Source organism: Monopterus albus, unplaced genomic scaffold, assembly GCF_001952655.1.
Source record: "Monopterus albus unplaced genomic scaffold, M_albus_1.0 scaffold103.1, whole genome shotgun sequence".
In the NCBI taxonomy this organism is placed as follows: domain Eukaryota; kingdom Metazoa; phylum Chordata; class Actinopteri; order Synbranchiformes; family Synbranchidae; genus Monopterus; species Monopterus albus.
The window spans coordinates 1,831,944-1,843,940 of record NW_018127983.1 but is presented as its reverse complement, the minus strand read 5'-3'; the positions used below and the strand labels follow the sequence as shown (position 1 = coordinate 1,843,940).

General features: G+C 39.9%; 1 protein-coding gene across 2 annotated transcripts in view; it reads right to left on the bottom strand.

Moving 5' to 3' along the window:
- rab6ba (RAB6B, member RAS oncogene family a) overlaps nt 1–11,997 on the bottom strand; it is a 59,605-nt gene that overhangs the window by 21,546 nt on the left and 26,062 nt on the right. For both annotated transcript variants that reach the window (XM_020609995.1, XM_020609996.1), the window contains exon 2: nt 6,159–6,217. In XM_020609995.1, coding sequence (XP_020465651.1) covers nt 6,159–6,217 — 59 coding nt within the window. The remainder of the gene's footprint in view (nt 1–6,158; nt 6,218–11,997) is intronic.

The window sequence follows — 11,997 nt, the reverse complement described above, 5'->3', positions numbered from 1 at the left end:
ATATATATGTGTGTGTGTGTGTGTGTGTGTGTGTGTGTGTGTGTGTGTGTGTGTGTGTGTGTGTATATATATATATGTGTGTGTGTGTGTGTGTGTGTGTGTGTACGTATATACATATACATACACACACACACAAAACACACAGGAAGTCCTTAAATACAAAAATAACCCACTGTGAGCCAGAGGCTTTGTTAAACTGGCCCACCATGACAGTCCATTAAAGTAACTAGAACTAAAGGAATTTGGGCACCTCAGAAAATCAAAAAACTATTGATCTGGAGTGATATTAGATATTATTCACATAAAGGCTTGAATGAACCTAAGAACACAGAGATAATAGAGTTTTACTTTGGGGATAGCAGCGATGCTGTAGGCTTTTCTGGCCCCAGGTTTAAATATAGAATCCCGCACAGGGAGTCATACATTAACAGACTGGATCACCAGAAATTATTAATGTTTCCTTTAAATTTTTAACTAGTGCACATCACTGGAAGACAGACCATGGATCTCCTGCCCATTCAGCCAGTGACTAGGACAAAAATGTTTTTGAAAGATCTGAGGGGTTTCACTGACATTAAATCTATCTCTGAGATTTTAACTTAAATAGCAGTTATGTTATTATTATTATTAACATTACTGGTGTGTACTAAAACCTTCATGCAACAGAATTTAAGTACAAACCCCACCACAGGAAAATGTGTAGAATTCAAATACTGCAAACAAAAGTACTACTGTATGATCAAATCATGGTTATTTATCTGTAGTGTGCATTACTAAATGAACAATGTAAGCTGACCAAAACTTTTATTCCTAACCACTTGTGTCTTTTCTCGTCATATGTGAACATAAAAACAAGCTTCAAACAGGATTTGAAAATGATTACTTGAATTTGTTCATTTGTATGGGAACACATACCATCCATGTATATAATACTACCAAAATATAAATACAATACAAAATACAAAGTAAGAGAACGAGAGAAACTCAAAGAAAATCACATCTATGTAGTTGGGAGTCTGCCCATGGGCCACAAGTAACACTGCTGGGTTGACAGACTGCAAATGTGTTAAGCCAACTGGCTTCTTTGGTCATAGATGATAAATTATCTCAGTGTATACAGTTTAATCCAGTGAATTCAGAAAGGAAGTCTGAGAGTATGGGATTATTTATGAAATGAGTGTTTTAGCTGTGGGTACTGTATATTATTGCAGTGATGGATTAGGCCTGAAATAAACTCAGGAGAAGGGATGTTGGTGACTTCTTGGTCGCAGCAAGAGTTAGATTAATGAAACAAGCTGACATGGCAAATGTATGTGTTGTTTATTCACATCTCCAGCACATACAAAGTGATATAAGCATTCATTTGGAGTTGTTTTTTCTTTTGCCAGTTGATGAATATATTTCCAGTCCTTTAACTCTGTTGTTGACTCCACCAGCTCTTTAGCTGCTAAATGCTCCACTATGATCACCAGCCACTTACTGCGTCTGTCTGCTGTTTGATATTAGGCAGGTAGTGTACACTGGGTCTTTAGAGCTAGTCACTGAAGATAATGCTGAACAGAGCAACGAGCCTCCATCAGGACAGTGATGCTGAGGTCCAGAAAACCCAAACCACTGCAGAGTCATGTGATAATTCTCTGTTCAGCACTATGAGCAACACCCTTCATGTCCACACAGGCCTTACAGTTCAATAAAACTGGAGGTCAATGCATATGATGTCTGTCATATAATGCAAACTAGAACTTAAACCTGAAATATCTGTAATTATTTTCCACTGTGGTATTGCTGCTTTTATGCAAGTAGATAATCTGAATATTTCTTCTACCACTGCTGTTTCCATCAGGACTTTCAAAGTCTTCCATCTGGCAGGGACCTGATAAACCAACAGACCTTGAGTCATAGTGAGCATTGATTCACAGCACCATATTTGACAGCTGTTGGTGAACACAACTAATGTGGTTAATTTGAAGCTTACTGCAGGCACAGAAGGGAATAGATCAAACCTTCGGACAGCAGGCTGCATTTTGTAATTTATGTCAAGCATAATAATCACACACACCATCAGTAGTGCCAGTAGATATTTATAATTAGTCTATATCTCCACAGGCGTATCTCAGTGTCGTAGATCGTTACCCCTCTACCACAGTAATTTTATTTAAGATTAAACTTATTTTACAATCCTGACAGCAGCCACTGAAGCAGCAGAGACAAGTAAGTTTGGCCAATTCAAAGAGAGTCAGAAGTGGTAACAGAGAACCAGAGATGCAACCGATGATTATTTTCACTATTGATGTAAATGTCAGCAAGAATGCATAAGAATTACATAATACAAAGAACAATGAGTAAATCCTCACATTTAAGAAGCCACAACTTTGGCATTTCTGATAAAACAGCTTTAATGATTAACCAATTATCTATACTTGTTGAATCATTTTCTGTTGAACTACTGATTCACTGACCAAGTTGTTTTAGTTCTATCTTGTGTTCTTAAACAGGGAATGAAATGTCAGACTGTGTATGTAGAAAATGTTCAAACCAAACCAACAATGTGCACATTTAAAGGTCAGCCTCAAAAATTGACTTTTTATTTTTATTTATTTTTTTTTTACATATATATAATTTGAGATGTCCAATAAATAAGATTCACCAGCTGCCACACTAAGTAGCTGAACATTTGGGCAGAATGGACAGATGCAGTCACAGCCTGGTGGTCGGGTCTGACTGACAGCTCCACCACAACTGACAAAAGCCTTCTGCCTCTGGAGGCCTCTGAGCCCTTTAGCATGCGCTGTCAGGCAGTGAGGACGCCTGCCCCTGTCTCTCTCGGCTGGGTAGCTGCTTGATGGGACTCTGCTGCTTCAGAGGCAACCTGCCTCACTTTGCTCACATCCTCTTGGTGACTAAAGCCACTATCACACTTGGTTTCATCTTTCTGATGACCCTCCGTCTCTAAATAAATATACTGCTGCTCTTCCTATAAAGGACTGAACTGAATCTGCTCAAATCTAAAAGCTTGAGGTTCATTAAAAACGCAGGTGCTGGTAGTAAGCCTGGAAACCGTGCACTTCATAATTCTCATCAGGACAGATGTCTCCTGCAGGCTCATATTCACGCCGTCTTTCACTCTCGTGGGGCACATCCTGTCTCCCCTCTGAGCAGCAGCATAAACAGTCAAACTGAGCTAGTGCGTGCAGCATTTTAATTAATCCTCAAAGGTCTCAGGAGTTGAGCTAGAAAAAGACTACAAAATTATTTACAGCCCTACCTGTCACTGAGCACGGGAGGAAAAGAGCAGCATAAGGCCAAGGGAGGGGGGCAGCATGCAAACGCGCACATTTAGAACATACATACATTTGGGAGGGACCGAGCCTTGGTGTTGATCTGTGGCTACAACGAGAGGTTACGGCATCCATTTCATAACAAAATCAAGAATCCACTACTTGAAAAAATGATGAAGGTCAACATGAGAAGGGAACAAAGAAACTGGCTTAGTGAACACAGGGTTAAGTGGTGGAATCACTGACTTTGTTTTACATGCAAATAAAACTATCTGATTTTCATATGCCTCCCTGGCTGCTGCTGTTATCATTTGGTGAACAGGCGACTACAACACAGTGGTGCAGAGACTGACATTAAGCAGCATATGGGGACATTATTAAATAAGCAGATGTTATCTGTCCAGCATCTGACTGCCTAGCACATTTCCTTCCCCACTTATAACGAGAGGATATGGATGAAAAGGTGAGGGGATCTCTCTCTGAGCCTTCAGGCCTCATCACTGCGAAGCCACTTTAGACGGCCATTTGTTGAGAAAGCCAGGCTCCCTCACAGTTTTCAGAATGACGGCTCTTAGTGCTGACTTTGACAGTTGTTACACTTCAAAACCACAATTTATCCAGCTGCATGCTGGTTGGGAATTACAGCAAAGGCCATGGAGGAGATGCCCACATCCACTCCAGGTAATGGCACTTTGGAGGCTGCTACTCTCTGAAATGAGGTGAGAAACAATCGCATCATATTTACTATCCATGTATTATAGGCCCTATTTATAAAGATATTAATCTCACTATGGTCATAACATATAGCATAACACTGAACTGAAATACAGTGGGGCTTTCATTATGGGCCAGTCTACAGAAAACTGTGTATGTGGTGTTAAATTAAGAGGCATCACTCTACTATCAGCTAACCATCCAGCAAAAACTCTACACCTCTAACAAGAATCACCACCTTTATGACTCTAATGAGGATTAGGGCAAGCATCCATTATAAGAACAGTATTTTCCCTGTCGGTGAGTCCACAGCCAGATTTCCTCAAATATAACCTCTAGAGTCCCTGCGTCCTCATATGAGGACCGCACAGCTTGGGTTTCCAAAGCTCAGGACTCTAGAGGATAAGCATGCCCCAAAGCAATTTCTGACAATAAGGTGCTTGAAGAAACATCTAGGCATCATGGAGATTCAACAGCTTACTGACACAAAAGACACGAGTCCTTAGAGTCAGCAATATTTGGCTCTGTATTCTTTCATGACTGATGAATGTTGGAACATACAAGGATATATCACTGCAGTGCTAACACAGACAAAAACTTGTATGAATACTGAAGAATAGAGACTTGTCTTCCTTGTGTGTGTGTGTGTGTGTGTGTGTGTGTGTGTGTGTGTGTGTGTGTTTATTCATAGATAACTGGACAAGACAGTCAGGTTAGATGTAATCAGTGAGAAAACAGGAGTGACAATAAATCACAAAAGATGGCAATCTTTACAGATATGATGTGAAGGCAGGGCAAGACCAACATATACTTGGGTCAATGAGAATGAGGCTGTAGGTCACCAGTTTTATCAACTCTGCTGGCCTGATAGCGGGCCTGTTGGCCAAGTTTATACCTGACAAATGCTGTTTTCAACTCAGTGATGTTTTTAAATGAAAGCAACAGCTCCCCAGATTACAGCATAGCTGGATAAGGTTCAGGTTTTGGTCAAAAAGAGACATTAGTGACGGCCATGAAGGCTGTGAAGTTTCAAAAGGCTCACCTGTCCTATTGTATACATTATTTACATCACTCGTGACCATCAGTCCATCAACCCAATACACTGCATTGCTGACGTACCATACTAGTTGGCACGAACAGTGATTCTATAGATACTGTGTTCTTTGTGCAATGAAGAAGAGTATTTTTCACATATTTCAATGGCTCAACAAATACAAGTGAAACATTTCTGCCTCATCAAGGAACCATTAAATACAAATAACAGCTCTCTTAGCAAACTGCTTCCAGTTTAAATTGTAGAGCAATGTGAAACTGTGGAAGTCTTAAGTCTGAAACCGCAAAGACTAGTCAAGTGACTAGTCGAGAGAAAATTAATTGGAAGATACTTTGATAGTTAATTGATCGGCAGTTTAAAGCTTCTGAATTAAAGATTCTGCTACTTGTCCTCTTTGATATTCAGTCACAAATGAAGTTGCGTTTCTTGCTTGAATTTTAGCAAAACAACAGTTACCTCAAGTTTTCTTCACCATCACTGGTCTCATTTCCTGAAGGTATTTCAGTGTTTCTTTGGTTAATCTGCTTATGGTTTTTCACAGACTCATAATGCCGTACACTCCCTCAATAACAAGCCCCAGTGAGCCATAAGACACACACACATACACACTCTACACTATATGAAAAGCAGGGTGAAACAGCTTTGTGAGATTTATTTTTAATTCCATTTTTATTACTATATAAGTAGATACTTCTTGCTTACAAAGCATTAATACTGCAGGTTATTTAAGGCTCCTTTGCACGTCTGCAGATGCATTCAAAGGCCTCTATAAATGCTGGAGCTGCATGAGCAATATTGTGTTTTTAGGATGATGGGTGAGATTAGAAACAGTGATCGCCTGTTCAGTTCAAAGGTGTCCATCTTGGCTAGACGTTCCTCCTTTTACGCCCATAGATAAAATTACTTGTGAATTGATTTTTTTTTTTTATTATTGTGCTAACAACTGGTTTTACTTGAACCTTATTTTCCCTAAGTGGAGTTTATATCTTTGATTTATGTACAGCAGTGTATGTCACTATCAAGTGAAAGGCACCACGCAGTGTGCTCAACAGCAGCAAAACAAATCATTAGGGAAAAACATACTCACTCTTGGGGACTGCTGTAGCACCTACCTGATACGTGTTGTCAAAGCTGTCATACATGAACCGTGTGATCAAGGACGTCTTTCCAACTGCAAGAGAAGAAAAGACCAGAATTCATTAAAAGAAAAACAAGAGGCCTTGACTTCCCCTATGCAGACATTCAGTAAACCTAACAGTAGGACTGGTAGTTATGGTGTCTGCCGTGACTGGCACTGCTGCCCAGGGAGCTCATTACTGAGTGCAGAGGTAACCAGGAGGTCAGCCTGTGCCATCAGATCCAGATGTAATTTCAGTGCTGTTGCTGCTATGAGCATTATGTGTTCCCAAAACACCTACATTTCCCTTTTAATATATAAAGCTAACCACCCCTGCTAAAGGACTGTCGCTGGATTCAACAGGTTTTGTTGACATTTACAGTTGTCTGTCATCTGCACAGCACTGAAACTGGATGTGTAACACACATCTGACTTTCACAGGCACTGCAAACTAATTCCCTCACTGTTTTACTAGTGGTGATGGCTCCCCACTGGTTTTAAATGTCTTATTTAGGTGTGCATTTCTTTCCTTTTTGTTTTACACTTTCCTTTTATCTTGCAGGAAACGAGCGACATATGATATGGTCCCCCAGCTGGGACTCAAAAGTGGATGTTGTGGCTACATAGTATGTGCCTTAACCATTAGTCCACTGTGAACACACAAGTTGTGAATATTTGTTCTTATAGCAAATACTTATACTCAAAACATTCTTGTATTGTACCTTGAAGCAAAGTAATATCTTTATATTACATTATATTAAGTGATGGCGCATAGTGCAGCTCTATAGCCCCAACAACACTGATTGCCCTGATCAATACCTGGACACTCTCTATTTCATACAATGGAATATCCATCCATCCATTACCTATAGACACCTATCAACCTAAGCAGCATGTGTTTGGACTGTGGGAGCAAGCCGGAGTACCCAGAGAGAACCTACAAAGGCACGGGGAGAACATGCAAACTCCGCCTAGAAAGGACACGAACCCGGAACCATCTTGCAATGGCATATAAATAAAAAATATATTCTTGCATATGGACAAAACACTGCAATTTATTTAAGCAACATTATTAATATAAGTATGAACTTGTGGTTGAAATAACTACTGATTAGTTCCATTCCTTAATGCCTGCTTAGTAGGATCCATACAGAACAAACTTGTGTAGTCATTTAAATGCAGACTTATGCAAAGACAAACATTAAAATCTTTACAGACAAAGCAGACACAAACTGGTTCCAACAATACAGTATACCCATAAAGAAAAGACTGTGGCTTTTGGTTCCTACATTTTTGCTCAGTTGCTGTTGATCTGGCATCTCAAGTGTTAGATCACATGTATGTAAATTAATCCTCTTCTTATATCCGTTTAGCAGCAGTGTAGATGTTGGGCTGAGAGCTGGTATCTTATATTTCTCTAACTCGAGAGGAATAGATCCAAAGCGCTACAGTTACATCCATTCTGTCAGTCAACACAGGACAGACACTGGACATTGCTGACTATAACCTTTCATTTTATTGACTCCTCACTAATAGAACTAAATCTGTATACCCATAGTGAAACATGCAACGTCTTTTTGTGCAACTGTCACACGGGATTTGTTGTATTTAAATATTTGAGACATTTAAATTCATTATTCATGTTAAAGAAATGTACGGCAAATGAGCACTCAAAATTTGCAGGCGCACGCTCACTCTCTAAACATAATCTGTCTTTAAATCACAGTTCATCAAACAAGCATTCAGTTGCAACTGTTTACTGAAAGAGATTTAATCAGGCAGACTAATTACATGTGTCTGTGCCCTCACTTGGATCCATATCTGCAATGCAGGATGTGATGTGCAGCTACTGATTATGCTAATGATCTCATGCTAATGCATCATCTAGTTTACTTAGCTCATAAACTATCCTACTTTAGACAGATACCAGCTAATTTAACACATTCCACTAATGTAGTCATGATCCATTTTGAGTTAAAACTCCATAATGACTCTTTTGGTGCAGTCCAAATCCTTGCAGATGTAGGAAAAGCTGTAGTTATGCAGCATATGCAGCATTTAAACAGTAAAATAAGAGTGACATATTTCTTCAAATTACTTTTCCAAAAACTAAATAAAAGTTTAAGGACTGGATTGAAGAGTGTTTATCCACTCTAATGTAATGGACTAACATTAGAAACCTTTGCTAACCAGCTATTCACAGAGACCTAGTTGTACTTCCACGCAGTGTTGTAGTTGAGTCACTAAACCCTGTGTCCAAGTTGAGTCTCAAGTCCCCAGTTTTCAAATCCGAGTTAAGTCTGAGTCACCAAAGAATAATCCCAGTTGAGTCTGAGTTGAGTCCAAATCAAGCCCCCATTACTCAGGTCAGTCATCAAGGTCTATTCCAAACGTTCTAACAGTATATTGCATCACCACCAATGTGCTGGATACAGCACGTGGCGGGTGAACAGGTTTTAATATCGATATCCAAGGCCAAATTCTTATAGTTTAGTCCTTGTCTCCAATTTCCGAATACAGTCAATGCTCGAGTCCAAGTCAGAGTCATCAGCACTCAAATCTAAGCCAAGTCCTGAAAATATGGACTTGTGTCTGAGTCCTTGACTTGAGTACTACAACACTGCTTCCAAGGCCAAAAGTTAGCATAATATTAACTAGACTATCTATATTATTATGTGAGGTTACAAGCTACATTAGATAACCCTACTCTGGACTGACACATGCGTTGTGGTCCAACTAAATCATTTATGAGATTTTAGGAAAACATTAGCATGTTTCCTGCTCTATATTGGATACTTATCCAAGAGGACTTTGCCGAACTCATCAATTAATCATCGTCCTCAAATTCCTTTATCTTGCTGATGCGCCGTTTGAACAAACTAAAACAAAGCACAAGCCCTTGCTAACCTTTGTGTTGTTTGCCCAAAAAACGTGTTATGTACTTATGAGTATCGATTAACTGTTATGGGGATTTTTCACTACTTTCCGACACTTTAGAGAGATGAATCAATAATGAAAATCATCACTAGCTGCAACTCTACACCATGCAATACTGACAACACTATTTTCCCCTCTGAATATGTGTTAGGCACACAATGCCTTCACATCAGTGGTTATGTGAGAGCAGAACATGGAGGTCTGAGAGTCCGATCCAACATTCTCTCTGCTGACTCATCCTCCTTGACAGCTAAGCAACATGACACTACACTCCCTGTGCCATCCAGTCACTGCTGAAAGCTTCAAAACCCAGAGACAGACAGCATGTTCTTCTTTCATCCTCTAACTTCATCCTCAGTATCTGGGAGAGTGCATTGTAAACAACACAAGGGAAGTTGTTCCCCAGCAAAGGAAGGTGTATCACAGTTCACTTTAATTTTGCTTGTATGAATGGATAAAAATGGCAAAATTATGGCCAATGAATTATATATCCAGGGTGTCACAGCAAAGTACTACAGAGAAGCAAAACATGATCAGATCCAGCCCACAATAGTTTCTTAAAATTAAAAGGCTGAACCATGTGTATTATAATTTTTGTCAGTACCTTCAGATGAAACTCCAGGTTTGTTTGTGTTAATTTAATTAGTGGGGTGGAAGCAGGAAGCTTAGTTACGCTCATGGCTGAAATAATTTAGTGAATTTTCTGTTAGGCTAAAAAGAAATGATTAACAAAGCAGATTTCTGACTACATTTCAGAATTAGCTCTGCAATTCAGAGCATTTCCTGCTCATAAGCCTTTCATCCTCTTTTCCATTAACACTGAAAGCTATTTTAGAGATTATGCTGGGATTCAAATGATTAGTACAGTAGCTATAGCCAGAAATAAAAGCTATATCTGAAACAGCAAACGAGATAAGAGCAATGAGCTCTTTTCATTCAGGTCGTAACAGAGGAGTGTTTTCACAGGACAGTGGGTCGACAGAGAAAATTGCAGCTTATCAAATTTCAAAAGAAAGGACAGCATTGAACTTCAGAAAGTTCAACTATTATTTTTACTGCCTGGCTGTGAGCCAATTAACAAACCTTAAACAAAACCAATCATTTAATGAGGAACAAGTGTTAAAACAGACGAATGCCATCTTTATAATGTGACTCTCTGGAGACCAAGATATGTCTTACAATTCACAGGGAGGTTTGCTTTGAAATTACACAGCACACAAGATGGTACATACTGCACTCTCTTCATACTGAAAGTAATGATGCAGCATTTGCTGTTAGCGCCCGATTTGTGTTTGAAAAATTCTCCCACTAATTTGAAGCCATCTGTGCAAATGTCTCATTTCAGTATTCGAGATATTCAATGAAGCTTTTTTGCCTGTTTCTGGCACCAACTGATTACTGTCACACTCTAATTAAAGTGGATAAGTGTACAAGTTCCTCCGTGCAAATGGCCACCTTGCTAATTAAGGGTGATGATGATATCTCAGGCGATGAGATCTCGTCAGATTAAAACATGATTATTTCTTGTCAAGGCAAAAGCAGTCTCATGATATTATTACATAACAGAACCAAAGCAGCAGCCAGTATGACGGAGTGCTGGCTCATTGACGGCACATTCACATTCAAGTAAAAACGCAACTCCCTGCAGTGTTTTAACGGACAGGGCAGCTTTGGGTTGCAGGGGGAGTGTTGTAGGCGTCACATGGCTACGTTGTGACAAGTCGACTTGAGTGGCTTCATTCACGTTGAACATCCAATACTACCAAAAATAAGGATATGTCACACACAAGGAATTTGTTTCCGGTACAGAACCGATGGCAGCCATCTGCGGCGCCACCTCAACCGATGGCTCTAACCATCGGGGGCAACGGGGGTTCAGTGTCTTGCCCAAGGACACTTCGACATGTGGACTATCGGCACTGAGATTCAAACCTTCAACGTTCTGGTTGGGAGACGACTGCTTTGCCCACCATACCACAGTCGCCTCAAAAATGCATGGCGTTTCATTATGGTACATTAATTATGGCCCAGATTCAACAGTGAATAGCAGTGAATGCTCATGCTAACAAGGTGAAGAAAAGAGCCTTGTTCCGATGGGCGTCCACGTCTCGATCATCCCCCATATGTGATTGGTCAATGCAGTGCCTTTGCCAGATGATGTTACCATCTGCTGCAGTGCAGTGAGGGTCAAACTAGCATAGGAAGTTACACACTGATCCAGTAAGAGGTTAGAAGCTCATGCATAGTTCATGCACAGTTTTAAAGAGACTCTTGTTAAATCATACAGGAGAGAAGCCAGTTGAGTTTGTGGCAAAGCCTTTTACGGTGCTTGCATATTGTCGGCTTTTACTGCATATGAAAATTCATAGTCAGGCCGTAGAACTGAAGTGACATTCACTATAGGATGATTAATGAAAACATTTCAAAATGTACCTGCATTGTTTTACCCTTTAATTAAATTAAATTTTAATCACTTTTATTGGCCAAGTATGTTACACACAAGGAATTTGTCTCTGGAACAGAACCGATGCAGCCATCGGCAGTGCCAACTTGCACACACAACAATGGTGGTGCTGTGCCTGCAGGGCGCTGATCTGGCCATCGAGAGCAACTTGGGGTTCTTGCCCAAGGACACTTTGACATGTGGACTGGGGAGAATGAAAACTGGGGTTTAGGGGAAGACCTCTACCACTTTCAGTCAAATCAAAGATTATTTTCTAGTCATATACAGTCAGGGAAAAAACTATTTGAACCCCAGCTGATTTTGTAAGTTTGCCCACTAACAAAGAAATGATCAGTCTACAATGTCAATGGTAGGTTTATGTGAACAGTGAGAGACACAACAATAACAAAAAAATCCAGAAAAATGATTACAAAAAAAGTTATAAAGTAATTTG